This window comes from Ursus maritimus, unplaced genomic scaffold (genome assembly GCF_017311325.1).
Source record: "Ursus maritimus isolate PB19 unplaced genomic scaffold, ASM1731132v1 scaffold_11, whole genome shotgun sequence".
NCBI classification, from domain to species: domain Eukaryota; kingdom Metazoa; phylum Chordata; class Mammalia; order Carnivora; family Ursidae; genus Ursus; species Ursus maritimus.
The window spans coordinates 46,896,756-46,922,245 of NW_024423453.1; the positions used below are offsets into that span (position 1 = coordinate 46,896,756).

The window sequence follows — 25,490 nt, forward strand, 5'->3', positions numbered from 1 at the left end:
GTCACTATGTCATTGTGGGAAGCACCAAATTTTTCTCCTTGATCCTTTGCATAATGAGCTTAAATGACCATCAACAGCCAAACAGATAAAATCCAGACTTCCTAGTGATATGTTCAAGGCAGCTCAAATGTCTCCAACCTACATTATTCCTTCTGCCTTCTTCAGACACCCAAGCCGATCATTGTGGCCTGAGCATACCTTTGCCAGGCTGTTCTCACTGTTTGGGATGTCTGTCTCGTTGTAGCTACCTTCACTCCCGCTCCTCCTCATCAGCTGGTGAAAACAACACGTTTCCAACATGTTTTCTTCTCTGGGAACCCGACCTGTGTATTCCTGTCGGGATTAATCATTCCCTACCCATACTCAACTGTAAGATTTTTTGAAGGGCATGTGCTGTGTTACTCATCTTTGCTTTCCCAGTGGCTAGCACATAGCAGCCCTTTCATAAATATTTGTTGAATCATATTGGTTCAGGATTATATTTTTAACTTGCCCTTTAAAAAAGAATTTAACAATATTATGCTAAAATCCTCCCTTTTAGAACTAACTTTTCAATAACCTATGATGTATTGAAAGTCTGTTCGGTATCGAGACGAAAAGTCTGGGAAAAGAAGGAGGCTGCAGCACGATGGAAGGAGGGAGTCTGGGGGTGCTCATGAAGTTGGTTCTGGCCAGTTTGTGCAGGAGTGCAGAAGGAGGGGAGAAAGGCAAATGGTATCTTGCTGCGTATCGTTTTGCTTACTGCCTTAGTTACAGTTCGTTTGGGTTGTATAAAACAATTGCATAAACACAGCAAGAACTACTTTTTTTGGTCACACAAAAGAACCTAAAGGTAGATGGTCCGTGATGGTCCCATGGCTCCACAGTAGAAAAGGTTACAGGCTTTCATCCTTCCTCTGTACTTGTGCTTACACACAGCTGCCACTTTCGGCATCGGTTTATACCGCAGGATGGCTGCTGAAGCCCGCCGTCATGCCAGTGGTGGGAGCTAGAAGCAAGAGGAAAGGCAGGACAAAAAAGTTAATTTCTATCCCCATCAGATTCCTTGAAACAAAGTTTCTTTTTATATCACATTGTCCAGAGGTACTTACGTGGCCACTTCAGGGTACCCAGGAGTCGAAGACAAGTAGTCTTTTATTCTGCGATGGAATGCACCCGCTAAAAATAATAATATAAAAATATCCTTCTAAGGAGAAGGAGGAGAGTGGAAGTTGGAATGGGCCATCAGCAGTCTCTGCTACATTTGCTCTTTCGTTTCCCCTCACATTCTCTTAGTTTGTTCATTATTTTTCGTTGCTAGATTGTTCTTCCCCTCAGCCGTAGGCTCATACTCTTCTTCAGCTTATTCATGCTGTTTCAGGCCTTACATCATCTATAATTTCTACTTGTCGTATCTAAAGTTGACTCGGGTCCAGGTATTCCCGTGACAACACACATACAAGGTAAAGATATAGATTAAAGAGTTTAAGGAAATGCTGGGTAGGTTTCCGAATAAGGCGAATAAAATTAAGAAACGAATGCGAGCTCGGTTTGACCACAGCTGGTGATATTGAGGGGAGAGTTTAGTTACACTTGATATAAATGTATCCTGTGTTAAATTTGGAATAAGGTAGATGTCTAAATTAAAGGAATAGAGGAGACATGTAGAACAGACAGTGGAATATATTAAAATGTTCCCCTTCGGGTATTACTTGTACTTTCTGCTTCAGGGTGAAGCATCTTTATTCTGGAAAGCTAACATGATTTTGAGCATTTTTTAGACCAATCTTACCCTTTTAAATCATGGGATACCTGATGCACAGAGCGAAACTGCTCTCTAGAGAGGGAGTTCAGTTGCTGGATCAAGTTGGGAATTTGGTTGCTATAACTACAACTTCACAGATATAAGCACAGGCTTTCATAGTCCTTGGAAAGTTGGCATTGGTAGCGTCTTAACAAAGTAAGTAGCCTTAAGGAGAAGGACTCTGATGTCTTTGTTTGTAGTATGATTGATATCATCTGATGCTTGAAATCTTCAGTCAGGGAAGTTGTCATTTGTGATCCTTGGTGTAAATGAGTGTGTGAGAGTTCACCCTAGATGTCCTTCTATGTAGTGATGTTTGGATTTCTCTTGCAAAAGTAAATATTGTATTTCATAAAGGTTTTAAAGTCTGATGTGTGTGTCAATGAAATGCAATACTCTCTGTAAAAAGTTGGATTTGCTTATCTATTGCTAGGTGTAAGGGAACTCATAACCACTATTTGTGCCACAGTTATTTTGGTGGGGGGGGGCTTGGTTTGGAGGGATGGGTGACTTACCATTTCACCTGTATGCATTCAAAGTGTCTTAAAATATGTATCAACTAAATTTTTTTTAAAAAGAAGCATACTTTTAGTATTGGGAATACTAACAGAAAATAGGAGTAAGAATGTTATTACTAAGAGAAAGATTGCGATATGAAACAAATTATAGTTGGTGAAATTGGAATATATTTATTAAAATAAAGGTTTCCCATTAATCATAGTTCAGGAACCCTCTATTTTATTTTACTATGAGTTCAATTATATATATGTACATATATGTATAAAAGGCAACAATCATATATTTGAATGTTAAAGAAAATGACTTTATATTACGTACTGCCCTTGATTTTTTTCAGTGTACTGGCAATTGTTTAAAAGTACTTCAAGAAGTAAGATAGTTGAAATAAAGTAAAGTAATAGCTTAGATGTGTATTACCATCTTTATATTAGAATTTAAGTAAATGTAATGTGTACTTAAAATTACCTTCTATATTTATTACTGATGGGAATATTGAACTGTAAGTTGAAAATATTAAAAAAAATTGTTTCCTTAGGTGTTTCTTACTTTGCCACTTATCTATGGCTTTATAGAGGTTATGTGGTTTTTGCAATGAAATATAAAATATAATTTCTGGTATTGCATGTTCATGTGTTATAGATCTATAAAAACACTAAGTAACTGTATTTTCTTAGTTATACATTTATCTAAAATTTTTTTGGTCCTACACTTCAAGATTATTTTTACTTTGTTTTTTATTGATGACTTATTCTATGTTTTATAGTTATAAACTGCTTAGTTTATCAACTTTATTAAGATAATCTTTATTTCTTAATCTAAAGATTTTCAGAGAATTTAAAATATTGAGGCAATGGTCAAAATCTGTCACTTTCCTAGTTTTACATTTTCATTATTATTTTTTGCTTTATTAAGATGAATTTAGACAACTATCAAGTATACTTTAGTTTTACAAGTAGGAAAACTTCATTCTAAATCATATGTAATACACAATATATCTATATCTATACCTATACATGTATTTATCTATATCTGTATATATCTCAGAGGTCTGCTGCTGCTGAGATGGTTTATATAGTCTAAAGTAAAAATTACTTAATTGTTATTCAGAATCTTGTTTTAGTTTACCACTTTGTCACCTGATCTGATTTTTAACTTATATAATTTCGGAAACACAAGAGTGAAGAGTTACCTGTGAATAGGGTCTTCTAGGTTTTAAAATCATTATCCCATTTAAGTGAACTTTTTAAAAATTGAAGTATGATTGACATATATTAAGTCAACTTTTTAAAAAAGATTTATTTACTTATGAGAAAGAGAGAGAGAGGCCGAGATTGGGGGGGGTGGGGGCAGAGGGAGAGGGAGAAAGAGAATCTTAAGCAGACTCCCCACCGAGGGCAGAACCCTGTGCAGAGGCTTGATCCCACAGTCCTGAGATCATGCCCTGAGTCCGATGATTAACTGACTGAGCCACCCAGGTGCCCCTATTAAGTGAACTTTTAAAAACCTTTGTATGTAGTTAATTTTATGTATGGAAATATCACTGTGGCTAAAGCAGGGATTTTTTTTCCTTGATTCTCTATGACAGAGTATAAAGTAATTACAGTTTTTCAAAATAGTAGAGAAGAACTGGCTGCTAACTACTGTAGCCCAAGAAGTAAGAGTTTAATTTATCCAAACAATGTGCTTGTGGGATGAAAGTAGAAAAGACATTGGATTAGAGTCCTTGTGTTTGGCAATAAAGATGGTTAGCAGGTAACATGGGGCAAGATTATGAAAGGTAATTGACCAAGGCAGAGGTTTCTAAACTGGGCCGGTTAGTAGATTCACCTGGCTTGGTATGGGTAAAATCCCGAGGCCCAGACCCTAGAGATTTTCGTTCACTACAATCTAGATTGGACCATACACTCTGATTTTCAAAGTTTATAAGCAGGTGGTCCATCAGATTTGAACTGAAAGGCTGGGCTAATGACCATGAAACTGATGTGTAACCATGAAGTTTAAAGATCAGTCGAATGAGAAGATCGTGGAAGATTTGACAAAGCTGGGACCAAGACAGGAACCCTATCTCAGTGGCCTTAGTGTGCCAGAGCTAAGGGCCTATTATTTTCAGGAAAATAGAAGTCTATGGGTCACATGTCAGTGGAATTTAGAAGGACTAATTGATGGAATTTAGAGACTGAAGTTACAGATGAGGGAAAAGATGGAGTGAAAGAGGTTCCAGTGCTTTGAACTTGCATGTCTGGTGGTGTGATGCCTTTGCCAGCTATAACCAAATCTGGAAGGAATGAAATGGGTGGATATCAGCGTTGAAATGAATATATTTGATATTAGGTGTGTTGTGGTACATTCTTTGACAGACAGGGGGAGCTACAGGAGGTATGAAGAGAAGCTGGGTATTGAGTCACCTGAAACACTTTGGAGATACGGTAGTGTAGGGTGGAAAGGTCGGTAAATAGGAAGAATACAGAAGCAAAAATGAGATGCTTATAAGGTCAGAAGGCTATGGGACAGACTTCGACAACGAAAATTTTGCTGCTCGTTTCAGTGCAAAATTACCTCATGGCCTGTTTTAAGCAAACCATGCAATATGTTGCCAATTCTCATTAAAGTGGATGCCAGATTTCATAAATTCTATTGAAATTTCTTTCTTTCTTTCTTTCTTTCTTTCTTTCTTTCTTTCTTTCTTTCTTTCTTTCTTTCTTTCGAGAGTGTGCACATGCGAGAGAGTGCAGGGAGGGGGGTAGGGGCAGAGGGAGAAGGAGAATCTTAAGCAGGCTCCATAGACAGCATGGAGGCTGACCTGGGTCTTGATCTCATGACCCTGAGATCATGACCTGAGCCAAAATGGACGTTGGACACTTAACTGGCTGAATCACCCAGGCACCTGCATTCTATTGAATTTTGTAAGCAAGGTAGTATTAATCTTTTGCAAAACATAACTTGAAAATGATGATTTGGGTTCCTTCCAGTTTTTCACTTCTGTCAACATTCATGAACATCTGTTTGTCTGGGCATATGTTTTTACTACTTTTTGAAAACCTAGGAGGAGAATTGCTGGATTATATGGTAAATGTATGCTTAGCTGTATAAAGAACTGCCACACTGTTGTCCATAATGGCTGTAATATTTTGCATTCTCAACATGTTTTGAGAATTCTGGGTGTTCTACATCTTCCCCAACCCTCCGTATTGTCAGTGTTTTTAATTTTAGCCACTCTAGTGGATATGTAGTGATAATCTCACTGTGGCTTTATTATGCGTTTCTCTGAAGACTATTGAGAATATTTTCATATGCTTATTAGCTATTCATATACTTTTTCTGGTGAAATGTTAGTTCACCCACTTAAAACAATTTTTTAAAAATTGGATTTTGCCCACTAAAAAGGTCTGTTTCTGGAATCCCTCTTCTGTTCTATTGATCTAGTCAGTTCTTTTTTTTTTTCTTTTTAAGATTTATTTTTTTAAAGAGAGAGAAAAAGAGAGTGAGAGTGGGAGTAAGGGAAAGAGGGAGAGAGGGAGAGAGAGAGAGAGAGAGAGAGAGAATATGATTCTCAGACTCCCCGCTGAGGGTGGAGCCCCAGGTGGGGCTCTATCTCACGACCCTGAAATCATGACCTGAGCCAAAATCAAGAGTTGGATGCTTAAACAACTGAGCCACCCAGTGCCCTGATCTACATGTTAGTTCTTATACCAATACCACATTGTCTTCAATTGTGTAGCTTTAGAGTAGCTTTTGAAATCACATAGTATAAATCCCCAACTTTGTTCTTTAACAAAATTGTTTTAGCTCTTTTGTCTTTACTTTTTCATATAGATTTTAAAATCAGCTTGTCAGTGTCAGATATTTGTTAGGATTTGATTGGATTTGCACTGAATCTATAGATTAATTTGGGAAGATTTATTCTCAACAATATCAAGGCATCCACACCATGAACATGGTATATTTCATAATTTATTTACATCTTCTGTGGCTTCCCTTCGCATGGTAAAGTATCTTTCTGTAATTTTTAGTGTACAGGCCATATGCATCCTTCATTAAATTTATTCCCAAGTGTTTTATTTTTGTTGATAAGTAGTAGGTTTTTACTACTTTGATCTATAAGGGAAGATCTGAAACAGATTAATCAATATTGCCAGGATTGTCTACTTATTGGTAGAATTAGAACAAGTACTTATAAAAGAAGGTAAAACAAAATAAATATGGTTTATGAGAGATGTCCACATTTTATTCAGATGAATTAAATTAGACATTTTATTACTTGATATCTTTGTAAGAAATTATATATAAGTGAATTTATGCTTTTATTTTCTTGTAAATGTGTTTTTTTTAACTTCTAAGAATTTTATGAATGTGCTATTACTCAAGTGACCTGTGTTTTTTAGGGGGGGGGGTCCTGTAAGTCCTGTCTTACAAGGGCACACCTACTATTTCAACTTCATTTATGGTATGCCAGATTTGGGGGAGCTTAGTGGCTAGGTTTTGGTGCCGTTCCTGTAAGCCTTTAAAGAATATCAGATGCCTGGTTGAGACCTTGTTTGATTTTTGAGAACAGTTCAGTTTCTTCCTGGTGAAGGGCCAGTCTGAATCATTCATATGAATTCATCTACCATTTTTCTCATTAACACGTTACATAGATCTGTTTGGTTATTTCTTGGTGTAATTGTTTATTTTACCTGTTTAGTGAATTTTACGAAAATCAGGTTTTTAGATAAGATGTTCGAGCTAAGCTTCTTTGTCTCTTCAGCTCCTGCATGATGAGCTTTGCACAGTGAAGTGGTGAACATTTCACAGAGGCGTTCTGGATAAGGCATGTGTCTATATGCTGAAGGGGAAAGCTGTTATGGACCATAACTTTTATGCAAACTGATCAGCTGCCATCTGTGTACAAAGCACTGTGATCAGCAGAGACCTGTTTGTGCCACTGTGTAGACTGATAGCAGCAGATCAATTTAGCTGAGCTGTTCTGTAGCAGTTTGGTCACGAGGACATAGACACTACCAAAGTGTAGTCATCATCACACCACTGTCCTTTGCTGGTTTAGATTGTGGCAAGAGAGAAAAACTGCTTGCTCTCCACCCCAATACAGCTGAGGTAAGATCCACCTTTTTTCTCTTGAAGGGATAAGCAAGACCAAAAGCAGCTTCTTTGAACTTTTCCCACATTGTTTTGATGGAAATTTATGCTAGTTTTTTTCCATGATAATCCCTCAAGCCAGGTATACAGTTCAGCATCCCTTTGGTGGAGAGCAATGTGTGTAGTGCAGCTTAGATAAATTCTAATAACAAAATTGCACTGCTGAGCACATCTAAGCATTTGACCTTGAAGACTCATAGGAGAGCAGACATTGCAGATTTCCCTACTTGCCCTAGACTTACAAGAGAGGAGATAATGAATTAATAGAAATTGATAAAGAGCGTCTGTCAGGCAGCCGCTGAGGTCATGAGGCTGGTATGCGGAAACAGTGCCCATACAACATGCGTAACACATAACTGCAGCCAGGAGGGGCGGGTGGGTCATCGAAGCAGGAAATTAGCCTTCAGAAGGAATGTTGGCTCTCTGCACAAGCTACAGCCGCATGGACTCACTGAGAGAAAACACACAGGGAAATGGGGAGTGCTCACTGCTGCAGAGAACAGATCTCCTGTAGAAGGTAGCAGCGCTATTGCTGTTACTGGTGCTTCAGAGATATGAAGACAGTGCAGGTTAGATCTTTATTTTTAAATGAATTAAAATGTTCATAGTACCAATAGCAAATGTTTAGTACTCCTCCCGTAGTTAAATAGACAACAGGCTGCCGAGGAAGGAACAGAGAGGAGAAGACACAGCTTATGAGGCCTTTGCTTGTAATTTTTCTCTTGTTGCTCTGTTTTAAGCAAAGGTTAAATGTTGAGATTTGCCGTGGAGCAGTCCACCTCCGTTATTTTGTGTGGGGTGATGATTGTTAGAACATTTCTACGTGAGCCTTGAAAGGAATTTAGAGACTCGTAAGTGTATATTTAGTTTTCCCAAATAGTTACGTCTGAAATATGAGCTTGTGAAAGGCAGTGCTCTAGAAATAATTTGTAGTTTACACACACATGTAACTTATATGTGTACTTGGTGTGTGTATGTTTTTTGTTTTAAATAGCTGTTACCTTCCCCCCCCCTTTTGGTTAACCCATGAGTGAGGACAAAATATTTAAAAAGATTAAATGCATTTTTATGGTACGTTTTTCAGACCATATTCCTTTTATACTTAACATTAAAATTTACTCCTAAATATTCTGATTGAGAACGGGATCGATGGCGTCAGCAGTTACTTGTTAGATTTTTTTCCCCTAAAGTGAATTGCTGTTCTTCTATTTAAAGACAATGTCATGTGAATGTTTTTTTGTGAGCCCCAAGTAATAGATGGATTTTGGTTCAGGAGCATCACGTTCAATCATTTACTTACATTCTTAGGGAAGAAAATGAAATTTAGTAACTACTTATCACTATCTAGAAATAGGTATGATAAATTAGTATCTTGGAGTATCACATTTTAAATCATTTTATAAATTAGGATCGCCCACCGGTATAATCTCAGTCTGATTGCTGTGCATTCGCTCGCTGGGGATAGCCTGACATGAGTAAGTTTACATTCCCGCACTGAGGAATTCCATTCCACCGAGTGGTTCTGACGTACAGCAAGAATGTGGAGGCCCATACAAAGGGCAAGTTTAGGGACAGTGATAGAACAAGCTTCTGTATTCAGCAACTGGCTTTCGTGGAAGCTTACACTGGTGGAAAGTGCTCTTGACTCCACTTGGGTGGGGAAAATGTGGTTCCAGAAAGTTAAGACAGGACGGCCTTACCAGAGTAAGATCCCTCAGTTCCCTGTCTGGTGTATTATTACCAAAGGTATTTATGAAAACTAGGTAAGCCTTTATATTTTCAAACATTTGTGCTTTCTGGTTGTGAGTCTTGAACTTGAAAGAAAGTTTATCAAGCTATTAAAATTTTCCCTATTTTACATTATGTAGAAGACTAATTACTTTGAGTAATTTTTTGTCTGCATATTTTTAGTACTATAAAGTCATTGCATTTTGCACTGTAAAAGTATTGAAGTTAGCTTATTTCAATTTTAGAACAACTTGTAATTCTTAATTTTAAATTTGTTCTGTACAAAAACTTCGTGGGAATTAAAATCTGGATTGTTAAACTGTTTTTGGAGCAACCCTTCCTAAATTAGTTGTACTTAGGGAATATGAGCATTTAGGAATAATCTGCCTGCTATGCTCTAAGTGGTCTTTTCCGTAATCATTTGTGTGAGCTTAACTTTTTTTAATAGCTCAGAGAACTAATAGATTGACCAAAAGTGAACCTGCATCACTCTTCGTTGTCATCTTTGGCTGTTTAATGTAAGATTATAAGGACATTCTGAAATTACATTGAGGTTAATAGTTGAAAGCCAAACTGTATAGTATATTCATACGGAACAGTTTTAGAAGAATTTAAAATAGGCTGAAGTAATTAAATTTTCATACTGCATAGACCTAAAGACTATCAGCATTTTTAAAACACATATAGCGTACTTCTTCCTGTCTCCCTGCCTCTTTCTTTCTGACTTCATGGCCTCTTGTGAAAGGCTGGCATCTAGTGTAGAAAGGACTAGCAAGTTTTTAAGTAGTCAGGCCAATTCTCTTGGATAACTTACCCACATCTTTCCTGATTTTGAAAGTTTTCATGCATTTGTATTCGTATTTATGTGTATTCACACAAGGACTGAAATTATCAGAGGACAGGAATTTTTAAAAATAATTCAATTCAAAGTTTAAAATAAGCTATGTGACTTTAAAAATGAAGACGTTTAAACTTTAAAAATATCACTGTTTATCGTGGTATGTGGTACTATGAGCGCCGTCTCAAAGCAGCAGGTGTTCTACTAGTTGAAATTCTGGCAGGGGCCGCTGGAAGAAGCTTGGTTTTCATAGATTCGACATTCAAATCTTTGACTCTTCCAGGGTAGTCCTTAAGCTCTTGATGGTCGTTTGTAATTTTGCTGAATTTGAATTGTCTTCTGAATTACAAAAGCTGATTTGTCTTTTTCAGTCAAAGAGGCAGTGAGTGAGCCTAGCCAGCCTCTGAGAGTCTACCTTTTAACAAAGCTCTGCTCTCCGCCCAACATCTGGTTTGTGCTTCAGGGGTAGCTGTGATACACTATAGCAATATTTCTGAGGAGGTCTGGAAATTATTCCTCACAAATGTCAGGTTTACCAAAGACCAGAGTTCATGTTACGGAATGTGGAAGGGGACTACAGCAGGAAAGCAAGAGGGAGGGTAAGGTCAGTGCAGTAGGGCAGAATCCTGTATCGTGGAATCTGATTGTCCTTTCAGGCATCTCATTTAACCTTCCTTCAGGTAGGTTGGCTTAGTTTCTTCAATTGTGAAAGGGAAGTTGAACTAGAGAAGCAGTTCTTATGGGGAAAGTAGGAACGCATTGGTCATACATATAATCACTTGGGGGCCTTTTTCTAAATACAAATGTTGGAGGACCTTTGAATGTAGTAGCTTGGATTATGGCATACTTTCAGATTTGAAGCGGAAGAAAAAAATGCAAAGAGACCCTGTACAATATGATTTTCTAAGTTTTTTTCTCAACTCTGAAGTTTACAAATCTGTTTTGGTTTTGAGATGCAACTATAGGAAGCAAATACGAGATTCTTTTTGTTAAAGTCCTGGTGCTTACTATTCTGTCTGCGTTCACAATTTAGTGTACTCATCTTTTGTACAAGATACATACGTTCTTACATACAGCCTATGTAAGAATAGGGACTATATTTAGTAAGCTCTGTATTGATTACAGACTTTATGTATAAATTCTGTTGTTTGTGTCCAGTGAGTGTTTGGAAGAGGAATGGGAAGCAAAATTGTGGAGATGGGACTAGCATGGCAGTACCCTCTAATTTATAGCCAGGGATAAAATAAAAATGGGATTAATGTTGGGTAAAAAAAAATGTAGGTATAATTGACCTTTCAAAAATATTTCAGTAATATATGTTTACCTTTTCCCCATTTCTTACTGGTTCCACTTTTGCCCACAACTTTTCTCACTTCATTGCTAATTAATGTAGAGAAGAGATTGGTTCCAGGCTTGTTAGTGGTATAATTCGATCATCAAAGTTAACTCTTTCTTTGTCCCTAAGATTTGCTGTTATTTGGTCCGAGTGGTAGTGTTCCCACTTTTTGTTATTCAAGCCCTGAATTTTTGCCAAGAAACTGAACCTCTTTATCCTTACATAAAATAGGCCATTTTAACTATTTTTTAAAGTTTATTTATTTTTTTAGTAATCTCTACACCCAGTGTGAGGCTCAAACTCACAACCCAGAGATCGAGTCCCATGCTCTTCCTACTAAGCCAGCTGGCACCCCCACCATTTTAACTAAGGTATATAATTCAGTGGCATTAATTACAATCACACTTGGGCAACCGTGACCACTACCTGTTTCCAAAGTTTATGTTCCATGGCTCCAAAAGGAAACCCTGTAACCATTAAGCATTCCTATAACCCCCAATAATCTGTCTACTTTCTGTCCTTATAAATTTGCCTGTTCTGTGTATTTCTTATAAGTAGAATCTTACATTTGTCATTTTGTGACTGGCTTACATCATGCTTTCAAGGCTGATCCAGGCTGTAGCATGTATAAGAACTTCAGTCCTTTTTATGGCTCCCATTGTAGGTATTTATCGCATTTTGTTTAAATATTAATCTGTTGATGAGCACTTGTGTTGTTTCCACCTTTTGGCTGTTGTGCATAATGCTGTACTGAACTTTGATGTACAAAAATCTGTTCGAGTCCTTGTTTTCAATACTTTTGAGTATTTACCTAGGAGTGGGATCGCTGGGTCATATGGTTAGTCTGTTTAGCTTTTTGATGAAGCATGAACCTGTTTTCCACAGTGATTGCATCACTTCACACTCCCACCAGAGAAATAAGAAAGGTTCCAAGTTCTCTATCCTCTTTAACACTTGCTGGGTTTTTTGTTTGTTTGTTTGTTTGTTTTTTAAATTATAACCATCTTAGTATCTCATTCACATCCAGTATCAGGTGTGAAACGGTATCTCATTTTGGTTTTGATTTGCTTTTCTTTAATGACTCAGGATGTTTATCAGTTTTTCTTGTTTATTGACCATTTGTATACCTTCTTTGGAGAAAGGTCTACTCAAGTATGTGGCTTATTTTTTAATTAGGTGGTTTGACTTTTTTTGTTGAATTGTAAGAGTTCTTTATATATTCTGAATATTAGACACTTCTCAGATGTATAATTTGCAAGTATTTCCTCCTGTTCTGTAGATTTTCTTTTCAGCTTTTTGATAATGTCCTTTGATGCACAGAAGTTTTTAATTTTGAGGAGGTCCAATTTATCTATTTTCCCTTTTGCTGCTTGTGCTTTTAGTGTCATAGCTAAGAATCTCATCGCCAAACCATAAAACAGACTGAACTGTAGAGAACAAACTGAGGGGTGCTGGAGGGGAGGTGGGGGGATGGTAAATGGGTTAAACAGGTGATGGGTATTAGGAGGGCGTTTGTTGTGAGGAGCACTGGATGTTGTATGTAAGTGATGAATCACTAAATCCTACACCTGAAACTAATTACACTGTACGTTAACTAACAGGAATTTAAATAAAACTTGGAAGAGAAAACCAAAAGAATCCATTACCAGATCCAATATCATGAAGATTTATCCCGATTTTTTTCTAAGAGCTTTGTGGTTTTGGGGTTTTTTTTTATTTAGGTCAGTGATCATTTTCAGTTAATATTTGTATGTGGTGAGAGGTAGGGGTCCAACTTCTTTTTTTTTTTTTTTTCCAATATGGCAATACAGCTGTCCCAGCACATTGTTCTTTTCGCATTGATTGAACTTGGCACCATTGTCAAAATTTGGTTAGCTGTAGACATATGGGTTTATAGACTTAGTTTTATTTCATTGGTTTATACGTCTGTCCTTATGACTGTACCACACTGTTTTGGTTACTATAGCTTTGAGGTAAGTTTTGAAAACAAAAGGGTGAGTTCTCTGACTTTGTTATTTTTCAAGATTGTTTTGGTTAAGTAGGTCCCTTAGGATTTTATATGAATTTGAAGATTGGCTTTTCCATTTCTGCAAAAAATGCTGTTGGGATTTTGATAGGGACTGCATTGAATCTGTAGATTACTTTGTGTAGTCTCTTAGAAAACTTAATAATAAAAATGAATGCATTTGATAGGACTAATTGTCCATTTCTGAAGTGGCACCAAGGAATATTTGGAGCAGAGTGTAGTCACATAGCTTGGAAATAATCCTTACCTATTTCTGACTTCCATTCCCTTACTTCCTTCCCTCCCTGCCTCCCTCCCTGCTTCCCTCCCTCCCTCTCTCTGTCTTTCTTCTTTCTCCCTTCCTTCCTTCCTTCCTTCCTTCCTTCCTTCCTTCCTTCCTTCCTTCCTTCCTTCCTTCTTACCTTCCTTCTCTCCTCCCCCCCGACTTTTCTTAAAACCCCTAAGGATTATAGGTATGTTTTTTAAGTTGTCCACGTTCTTATTTAATTTGTACTATATATATATATATAATTTGTATTATATATATAATTTCTTAAATTATGACTTTAGGCTCTTAAATGATACTAAGTTTCAGCTGCTGTTAATAAGACTGAAGAAGTGCTCTTTTAATGTATGCCCCTGATCTTACAGAAAGCCCTTTGGAATTCTTTAATTTTTTTTTGGAAACTTTTTCAGTTCTGTGTTTTTCCCCTTAGAAACTTTTCTAGGGCAGTGCTATCTTGTAGGTTTTACATGATTTTCTGTAAGGGTAGGTATAGTAATTTTCATTTTTTATTACTTCCTGGTGTGTTCATCATTTTGAGGTGTGTTTTGTGTATTATTTGTTCTTTATTATGTCAGCAGCCTACTGTGCTAATGTTTTAAATACTTCTAGTTTTCATTTATGCCTTTTAACTAAAACATGAGAACCCCTTATTTAATGTCATATTAAATGGTGTGTGCATTTGATCACTTTTCACATTGGATATTTCATTGTGTAGATTGGATCCTCTAATTACTGCTTTGTTGCACTCACATAAAACTTAATGAAATGTCTTGTACTTTATTCTTACTGGCTTTGTTTTGTGCTTTACTGTCTAAACAACTATATGTCATTTGCAAACCTGAAGATTTCTCTCCATTTCTCTCTACTAAATCATCTAAAATTTTTAAAGAATTGATCTTAGTATCACCTAGGGTAGATCTTATCTGTTATACATCTCTGTCTGGTTTCCTTTTTTATCTCTATACTTATTTTCCAGAACTGAGTTTTTAAAATAGTTTATAGAACTTTTTTCAAGATTTTAAAAAGCTTAGTAAATAATGATATTTATTTCCTTTTTTTACATATTTGTCATTTCAGAGAATCACATAGGAAAAGCAAAAGTATTTTGCGGACATAGTGAATTTCTAGCTAACGTTTTTCATTACTCTCCCTGTTCATTCCTACCTTATAGCTTCTGGTTTGTAAGCAAACAGTAGTCATCTTTGCCTTAGAGACAAGAGGCCTAGTCATTAGGCCTAGCATGTGCATTCATGACCTACTCTTTGTCTCTTGTGAGGCCACTCTTTACTTCTGGGTTCTTGGCTGTGTTTGAAAGAATGGATTTTTTGATAAATGAAATAATATAGTCTCCTCTGCTAGAGTGTGTTCTGTGTGCATTTGCCTTTTCTGCTCTTCTGCTCTGTGTATTCAAGGAGTTACCTGAAGGACAGTATTACTTCTCCTACAGTTCACGTATTTGTGCTGTTCACTAGAACTTGAGTCTTTTGTGGCTTCAAAGAAAGTTTCGTCAGATTCTAGTGTATCTCATTTCCTAAAAGATTCTCATGGAAGTATTTTTTAATAGCACATTTTAGAGGATGCAAACTTTTCATCTCCAAAGTAATAGTGTTAGTGCAAATAATATCTTCTACCATAAAATTCTTTTGAGCCAATGGCTAATTTGTACAAGGATTTTCACCAGGATTTTCTCTTCACGGTTCTAGATTGCATATAGCTGTTTCAGAATAAATCTGCTGCAGTGTTAAGGTGGAAGCTATCACAGATAGGGCAAAGTTGAGGTATCTGAGTCCACTAGTGAAAAATTTTCAGGAGAAGTGGGCTTGTAATATGCACAACCACTTGAATTAAGAAAAAGAGTCTTGAATACCTTTTCCTTAAACTTATTTAGAATAAGTTGATTTGAAAATTTAGAAAGAGGCACCTGAGTGGCTCAGTCAGTTAAGTGTCTGCCTTTGGCTCAGGTCATGATCTCAGGGTACTTGAATGGAGCCCTACATCTGGCTCCTTGCTCAGTGGGGAGTCTGCTTCTCCCTCTGCCCCTCCTTCTTGCTCATACGCTCTCTCTCTCTCTCTCAAATAAATAAATAAAATGTTTTCTTTTAATTTAGAAAAATTAAATACACTTTTTAGGTGAAAGAAATTCTTAACCTAAGCTTAGAAGAAAATTTATATGCATTTTATACTTTGCATATTTTTATAGTTCGCCATTGATTCAGTTCCCATCCATTAGAATTCCCTAACTGGGAATGATGTAAAATAGCCTAACATAAAACACATTCATACTGATTTTCTGTTACTTACATTATCAATTTGAAAACATGATATTGGAATTTTCCAGAAAAATATGTGTCTGAAATTTAAGAAATTGAATGGTTCCTTGTCAGTGTAAATAATGATTAAAGAATTTCTCTTTCTCCACTAGTTGTTTTTGTTTTTGTTTTTCATTTTCATTTATTTGGAGAATTGGCCTAAATTTACAATTTATATTTCATAAATCTTTTTTTTTTTCTCTTCCTAGTTTTGGCAAGCGTTCTGCAGGAAGCTTTAGGCGTGGCTGTGAATGCATTGTTTTAGAGCCTTCTGAAATGATTGTGGTAAGAATACTTGTGTGAAGACTTTTTTCCCTAAAAAAAATTATAAAATAAAAGCCCTTTAACAAAGTACTTCTAATAGTACATTTATATACTTTATAACTTTAGATATATTTATTTCATAATTTTTTATTATAAATCTGAGTTCATAATATTGTAATTACTTATGAGATTCAGTGAAATAAAAAAGATAGAAGACTCAAAGGGGCCAAGTAACTAAGTGTTTCATGCTTGAACTTTGTTAAATCAGTCTATGATATTGCCATTTAATTGAAATTTGGGGGGAATATTTGAATTGCAGGACTTTAGCTCTCCAAATATTAATTGGAATGAGTGAAATACCTCAGATGAGTCAAGGTGGTATATATCCAGGCAACCGTTAACATAAAGAAATCACTTTCTGTTTTTTTGTGTATGTCCTATGTCAATATATTTTTAAAATCCTACAATTCAGTTAAAAAGAGAGATTAAGATTTCAACAGAGTGTCTAAGTAACATACTAGTCCCCCAATTTTCTGGCCTAATATAGAAGATGGTGGAAGTGTTTTATTCACATTTAGTGAAGTATTTGGTAGAAAGCTGTAAGTCTATTTTCAGAGGAGATTTAGGGTTTTTCCCTATGATGTGGGAGAGGAATTCATCAGAATGAAAACTTCCTTGTCAAAGGTAGTGAAAACCTTTGGTAAAATTTCACAAAATTTACTCTTCAGTGAGACAGTAGTGTGGTGGTGAGTAAAGATTTGGGATTGGAAAAATGTGGGTGGTTACACAGGAGTTTCCAGCAACAGGTCTTAAAAAGCAAAAAGCATTTTAGATATTTCCTAGAGATTTTGACCTCTGTTAGTGCTATTTTATGTTTCTCTAAGGGACTTTTGATCTTCAAAATTCTTTGAGGGTTTTATACTTGCTGATATCATACAAACTCTGAAGTTTGCCAGTGTGAGAATGGTCTTCGGATCTTAGTATGCTCTGATTGTGAGCAATCACATTTTCATTATATAAGTGTGACGAGGATTGACCTAAGGTAACTTTTATTCTGGTTAGTCAATTCATCAGTTTCTAAAATGTTGAAAATGAGGATTTTTTTTTTTTTAAATAGCACTATTTATAAAAAAGAGAAACTGAATCTACAGATTGAAATAGGAAGAGAAACCCTTAGGTAACCTACCAAAGCCAGTCTGCTAGCAGTCCTGTTTGAGTCATTTGGGATTTGGGGTTTTTACAGCTTTACTCACATATGTCAGGGTTAGGACAATGGGGCAGTTGCTTTCATAGTGCGAGGCAATGTATCCTGTGAGTTCTTTCACTAATAAATCAGTACAAAGATTACTGAAAATATCCTTCCCTTTGAAACTGCAGGAAATTCAAGAGTTACTCATATTGTCCTAAGTGGAACTGAAAATGCTTCTTCATAAAAGAAAAGTTGCTCAAAACCAATTAGTTCCAGAGAAGTTCAAATACAGTCTGACATGATAGTTTGTCCACGAATGTCTTTGCAGAATGAATGAATATGGACTTATCTGTAAGTTTTATGCTGCGTCTAATCTTTATATGGAACATTGTGTTTGAGGAAATAAATTTTTGGTGGGGTTTTATTTCAGGTGGACTATATGGATGAAAATGAAGAATATTTTCAGCGTCAAGCTTCTCATCGACAATCTCGAAGGAGATTTAGAAAAATCAACCAGAAAGGTGAAAGACAAACAATTATTGACACTGTGGATCCTTATCCTGTGGGCAAACCACCTTTGCCTCGAGGCTATCATACGGTAAGTTATTGAAGTATAATATTTTTTATCTTCAGTTTTTTTGTTGGGAATTTTGTGAAAAGACATGTGCATTTCTTATTTTAATTAATTCCTTTCTGTGATATGTGCTAGAAACACATATAGTATTAACAGTTTTAAAGAGCACTGAAATAAGATACCAAAAGACATTGGTTAGCCTTTTATTTCCTGAAATGTCCTCTGAGGATTAGCTTTGTGATCAGCAATGCAGTTTTAACTGGGGTATTTTAAGTTCTTACCTTAATCTAAAATTTGAACTCCTCCTGCTCCTACCCCAGCGATTGACATCAGACTTACTTTTTATTTCAAAAGTTGATATATAAAAATCATATGTTATTTTCATACCTCGCATTCCACTGTGAGACTATTACTTGAGACTTTGTTTTAAGTGAAAGCATAATTTGAAGTGATGCTTTTTAAAATCCCAATGTAAAGATGGTCTGAAGTATTTCTGATGGGTTCAAAGATTCTCTTAAATGCTGTAGCCCACTTGATCATTATTTATTTCATAAGTATTTGATAAAGTATTTTTGTGATTGAGGAAACCAAGGCACAGATAATGAGTGATTTGTACAAGACCCCAATAAAGTCAGTTTTAGGACCTTATTTTTCTTATTCCTTTCTTTCTGCTTAGCTGCACTATGCTCATTTCCCCTGAGAATATATTTGAGGATTTCTGTTTTCAAAAAGAAAGTAACATGAGTTCTTACATATGTCATAATAGAGTCAAAGATGGTTTGTCTGTACATAAATACCATTAAGTGAGTAGTCATTATATGTGAAATTAATTTTAAAATGAAAATATAAAAAACAGAAAAATAGGTAATTGATAACTATTTTACATTTCTCATTTGTTCTGCTTACCTACACTTTTCTTTTGCAAATAAGTATAAATGCAAAATATATGGGAAAATATATAGACTTAAAGTTATATACTCAATTTTTGGTAACTTTTAGTGATACGATATATTTTATACCCACACTTCATATGTTGTGTTTCTGAGAGCTCTTTGTGTGTGAATATTTAAGCAGTTTTGACCACCAGCTACCCGCCTAATCCTTTCACTACCCATGCACTATTTTAATTTAACATGAATTTTATAGTTGAATCATTTCATTGAGTTCCTTTGGAAAGGGTAGCTTTTTGCTCATCATAAAGAGAGCTTTGTTTGTCCTTTTGAGAGACTTGGTATAAAAAAAAAAAACCACTATGAAAGGTTTTTTGTTACCATTGTCTGTAAAAGAAGGTAGTATTTTTAGTGTTGATATAGCATCATGGAAGAAGGAAATTTGGATTAAAAATAGTTGTACATATTAATAGTTGCATATATTATTTTAGTCTGGTGCTAATATTATTAATATTCTTTCTGCTCTGGAATTATTTTTCCAAATCAGATTCCATACTAAGATAGTGGGAGCGTGAATTACTTAAAATTTAGTATTAAAGCTGATTGGTTTAATTTTATAGTCCTTTTTTTCACACTTAAGTTGGGGGAATCCTGTAACTGTTTTTCTCTTTTATTCCCATTTGTTCCCCTCTTTATGGAATATTTCACTCACTTCCGCTATGTGACTTCCCTTTTTTATCTGATTTAAAAAAAATTTGCAGAGTTTTTTATTATTATAAGATTACTTTTTTAATTTTAATTTAATGGTTTTAATAAATATCTTACCTGGTCAACGGGTACTTTTATTATGGAATATTCAGTGCTGGGATGAAAAATTTAACTTGATTACTAATGTATCATGTACAAGCTTACTAATATGTGACATGTTGGTATTAATTTTACTAAATGAGTTCAGATTGACAGCAATATGGTCATAATTGAAAATACTGGATCCTTTTTTTGTGTGTGCAAGGTGTGTTTTAATTATATTTATGTAATATTTATTATTTCACCTAAATACATGATTTTAACATAGAAAACAACAAAATTTTGTTTTATATATATGGTGCCACAGGATAAAAAGAGTGAAATGAAAATTATTATTCTTCATTAGTCCTAAGTTATATTTACTTATTCTTAACAGAAATATTTCTCTTTGAAAGAACGCTAGTAGAGTGGGACTGAGGGTGAAAAGTTTATTTAGAAGATGCATGATCATACTTCACAGGTGATTTTAAATGATTTCAGGTGCATTTCAAGTGCATGGCTAAAAAACATAGAGAACATTATACATACAGCCAATTCTATATGGTCATCTTAACCTAATTTTAACATTGTCTTCGTTTTGGCAGATATACTATAGCATGTCTGATAATGTTCATCTTTTCCTTTCCTCCTTTATGGCACTCATTTCATTTTGGCTCAAAGGAATGCACTAAATCTCAGGTATTGTAATTTGTATGTGGTCTCCTAATACTAACCGAAGTTTATTTGTGAATTTGCATTGTAACTAATGAGTTTATAATATTGATGTGTTTGGCTTGGTCTTGTTCTTTTGTATTTTGCTCTGATTCAGTGAACTCTCTTTAAACTGTTAGTGGTGTAGGTGACGGCATTGTCTACTTTATTCGTGCGGATGTAGTGATGGACTGTCCAGCTTAGGTCCACCTAAGTGCAACCTACTTATTTTTTTTTTGTAAGAATGAGTTGAAGGAAGCACTGTTCTTAACTAACATGATTTGCAAGTAAAGAAGAGAGAAAGACAGACGTAATAGAAATTTAATTGCTTTTTATGCGAAAGCTTATGGGAAACCCATTAGGAATTTACATTTTAAATGCTGTAGGTAAAAACTTTAAATTGCAGGAATCCCAATATGAGAGCATTTTGGGAGACTACTAGTAAAATTTTAGTCAGATAGAGTAAAGGCTTAGTCAAAAAGGAAATGAGAATTTAAAAATGCTTGTGTCTTCTTATTTCTACTTTATTTTTAACCAGAATTCATGCTTTACTTCATTCTATATTTTAATCAAGAAGCCTATAATAATATCTTTGCTCATTTCTTTCATGCCAACACATGACTCATTTATGATTTTCAGTGTTACTCTTGTGAAATTGTGGGTCAGATTGGGGGTTATCAGGGAATTTGGAATAAAGGAAGGAAAACTGATTTATCTCTGGAGACAAACTGGTTAAGTAGCTAGTAAAATCTTATGGTTGTGTTTTCTTATTGCCCGGGAAAAAGATCATGTATAATTTAATTCACAGTAGAAGAAGTCTACTGTCAATATAATATCTTTGGCTATTAGAGTAACCTTGCCTGAAAGCATGAAATATTTGTATAGTTTTTCAAATTAAAATGAGGCAGCAACTTTATGTTCTGTGCAAGAGGACGCATATTAAAATGCCACAGGTGTCACGGCTGCTATATTGTACCTGGGAAGCACTGCTAAATTTTTAATGATCTGGTACATCTTCAACATTTTCAGACCATTTGTAAATTTAACAAAATTTTGATGTAATTATATACTTCTTAAAATTGCACCAGTGTTTTGGGCTTTTTTCTGGTTAAAGTATACTCTGAAAATATGTAACTTTAATATTTTGAAAGATACATCAATATGTAATCAATCTTTGTCTTTTTTAATATGAAAAATTAACGGTTAGTCTAATTCCCGTTTAGAACTATGAGTTGAATTGAAAATGTACACTGAGTTAAGGTCTATACTTTATGTACACTTTTTAAAATTAGATGTGTTGCAATAGTTTAAAACAGATTATAATAATTTTCTTCAGAAATATGGGTACTCAAATAGTCCATGTGGAATGTTTTCAAGATATTTTTTCAAGGCAAATATATGAAGTTTGCAGAGGGAATAATAAGCATTTTAAAATGCAGTGAGAAGGGAATATTGGAGATGGCTTTCATTAGCATTTTCCTACATTTTGTTGCTTTGAGGTTGAGGCTGTATTTAAGATTGCCAGAAGAGAGGATGTGGCATGAGTTTTCAGTCTTAGAGTAGATAATGAGAATAGAGGCAGGTAGTAGATAAGATTCTTGGCAGAAGATGTGGGATCAATCTCTTTAGACTTTGGACGAGTTTATTTTGTCTTTGGGTCCAAAGTAGGGTAGAGGAAGAAAGCTTTGTTTAATTTTATCCATAATTACAGACCCTGCCTGTCTATATTTATGGGTAATTTATTCCAGGAGTTTGTGATTTATTCTAGAAGATACTTAAGGGGAGGACTTAACTTACCTGATTGCAGTGATGGGGAGACTGGTACATACTTGTTCTGTCATCTTTTATTTCTTTTTTAATTTTAATAAAAAGAGAGCTCTGCTCTCTTCTCAGTTTAGAAAGAACAAAATCATACAGAGATATTAGACTGAAGACTGAAGAAAGCTTGTCCTGTCTATACCATGGAGTTTATATGTACCAACAGACATTTCAGCCTAGCAAGGCTGCAAGAATTGAAATGCTCTTGGTGCTTTGTAGTTCTGATTGACTTTCCACTTCCCATTCCTGCNTATCCCCAACAGATGGCTCTGTTATTTTTTTTTAATAGTTTAATTATCAAATATCTATAGAGTATTACCTATGTATTTAGAACAGAACTACTGTTCTAAAACATTTCACATAAATTAAGTCATTTAATATACTTAACTACCCTGTGAGGGATGGATTATTATTACTACATTTTACAGATTAGGAAATGAAAGAACAAGATTAGGAGATGTGCTAAAGGACACACAGCTAATAAGTAATAGAGTCAGAATTCGAACCCCAGAGGTCTGGCTCCAGACAAACCTCTTCACATCATTCTATACTGCAAAACACAATGAACTCAATGAATGGCAGTGACCTCTTTTAAAATATGGAAAAAAAAATGGATTACATAGAAAAAGGATGTATTCCTTAGCTATCATAACTTCTTAGCCAAACATTTTATGAGATTTGATTTAGTTTAAGTAGTATTTTGGAAATGTCCATGACTAGTAATTGTTAGGATGAGAAGAGACAGTCAAAATCCAAGATGGCCTTGTGACATTTAAGTGTGTGTGTGTGTGTGTGTGTGTGTGTGTGTGTATGTATGTGTTTAATCTTGGAATGTTTTATTTGATTAGGTGTAAGCACACTCACACTGTCCTAAAGGATATTTTCCCAAGGAATGGCTCTGTTTTATACAAATTTGAATTAGGAGGATTTGAACACAGTATAACATAAAACATTCATAAAGCTTCAATCAATGCAAAATTTTTGAAATAATGGAAACTGGTTGATCATATAAAAAGATATCTCCCACTCATTTTATTAGTAGTCCTTTTCTACAACATGAATATACACTTCAGAGCACTGTTTAATAATTACGTTATTACATTTTTTCAGTAGATTAGGCTTAGTTTAAAATTCTTGGTGCAGATGTATAAAAGGTAATAAAAATACTGCATAAAATTATTAAGTTAATGTAAGTTGAATACAATGTAATATTAACATAATGGGAATAATTTTTGTATTACAGTCAGTGATAATACAATATCTATAAAATGTGGCACCAATGTAATAAGATTGATCTATGCGTGAGGCTTATGGAAATGAGTCCTATTTTTCATAAGGTTATTCTTTATAATAATACAAGTTCCATTTCTAATAATTGTTATATAATCATTCCTTGATTATATCTTATATTTCTCTCAAGTAGATCTTGTTTTGAAAGATAGCTTTAAGTTGGTTTCATTTTCAGTTAAGGACTACTTGGTAGGTTTGGTTAGTTTCAAAAATTGTTAGATATTGAAACAAATGAAAAATTACAGTGTTTTGTGCTTATGCACTTTTATTTGACAAGTTGTTTTGATGTGGACTATTGTTCTTGTATTAGAAATAGTGTTTTCACTCGTGTTATGACTTTGCTTTTTCACTGATTTAATTTTTTGCTGAAGTCTTCTTAGTTTAATACACTATTTGCTGCTTAAGAGTAAGAGAATATGATTTGAGTGATATATCAGTGACTTGTATATTTGCTAGATGTCCTAGAATATTAAGGTCTTAGGATTTTAACTTATAACAATCAGTTCACATCATAATATACCTGACTATGATTTATTCATATGATGATATTTTAAAAATCTGTTTATATGCTTGTATAGAAAATATTCAAATATGGGGGAAATTTCCTAATTATTTTGACATTTTCATTCGTCTTTAAATTCGTCAAGCATTTGTTCGCTTAATTAAACCTAAAGCCTTTGTCTTCAATAATGTCATCAGTGCCTCTCTGTGAATTATAATAGGATGGAGTTTCAGGAAATGTGTGTATTCTCTTTCTTGTATCACAGAGAGGAAAGCTCAGTATTTTCATTTACATATTTTATTCATTTAATGAATATTTATCAAGTGCCCACCTTGTTTCAGGTTTGTGACGCTAGAGCTATAAAGGTCTACAGGACAGGCATATTTTGCCCTTATTGTCCTTTTAGTTTCATAGGGGATATAGATAAATACATGGGCAACTAAAATAGAAGAAATTCTAGGTACCGTGGAGGCACATAGACAGGGCATTTGAGGAATCAGGCATGATTTCTTAATGTCTTGGCTCAAAGGAAAATATTCTTCAATCCAGGAAAGCCCAATACAAATGTGAAAACTGAATTGGTAAAGAATGGAAAAAAGAGGTGTGGAGAGCGTGTTAGACAGTAGTGATGTATATATTTTAAAAAAAATAAACCCACAAGTTTTGCTAGATCTTAGTTATTGTATGCATGCCTGATGTTTGATGTTTGCATCAGAGTCTTGGAGTGTCAAAAATACTCTTTGCTTCTCACACCCATTACCATCAGGTTTACTGGCTCCTCTTCACCTAGATCATGTTGCATTTTAAAATCCTGCAGAAAGCTCCCTGTGGAAAGGTCTTTGAACAATAGGTGGACGTAACAATTGTGTGCCATATGTGCTGCAATTTCTAACAAAATGCAGCATGGCAAAACTGCTGCAGTGGGCTCCATTTCCTTGCTTTGGGGGGACTGCTTCTCTTTCTTGCAGTTATAATCAGGTATTTATGTTCATTTAATTTATACAGATTGGGAAATTATACTATAGAGTGTGTATCGAAATTGAGATGTAAATCAGGAAATAGTTTAAAACATGAAATGATTTCTCTTGCGCTATTAACAGCATGCATTGCAAATTCATGCAAGGCAGTTGAGAATAGTATGCAGTGTGCTGTTTACCCAAGTTTCAGCTTCTGTTAGAGGATGTCTATTTTTATATATTACATCATCTCTGCTGCAGAACTCCCGTGTCCACTGGGATTTACTGTTCTTTCATTCCATTTTGAAAGAAAGCTTGTATTGATGTCATAATTGGACCCATCTTTTGGTTGCACTTGGAAATTGAAAGTAATAAGGGTGTTGTGTAGCAAGTCATGCAATATTTCAAGCAATTTATTTGTCAAAAAGACCACTGCTACTTTGTCCTGCCTCTGATTGTGAACACTGGTGGCTCTCTGTGCTTGTATATGTTTTAAATATACTTGGCTAAAATTTAGCTTTTAGTCTCAACAGCAAAGATCCTTTTCATCTTAGACTGTTTCATTTCTTATGT

The 25,490-nt window shown here is 35.0% G+C and overlaps 1 protein-coding gene across 2 annotated transcripts in view; it reads left to right on the forward strand.

Moving 5' to 3' along the window:
* RAPGEF2 (Rap guanine nucleotide exchange factor 2) overlaps positions 1-25,490 on the forward strand; it is a 229,864-nt gene that overhangs the window by 103,074 nt on the left and 101,300 nt on the right. For both annotated transcript variants that reach the window (XM_040626406.1, XM_040626407.1), the window contains exons 5-7: positions 16,147-16,222; positions 17,821-17,988; positions 20,322-20,339. In XM_040626406.1, coding sequence (XP_040482340.1) covers positions 16,147-16,222; positions 17,821-17,988; positions 20,322-20,339 — 262 coding nt within the window. The remainder of the gene's footprint in view (positions 1-16,146; positions 16,223-17,820; positions 17,989-20,321; positions 20,340-25,490) is intronic.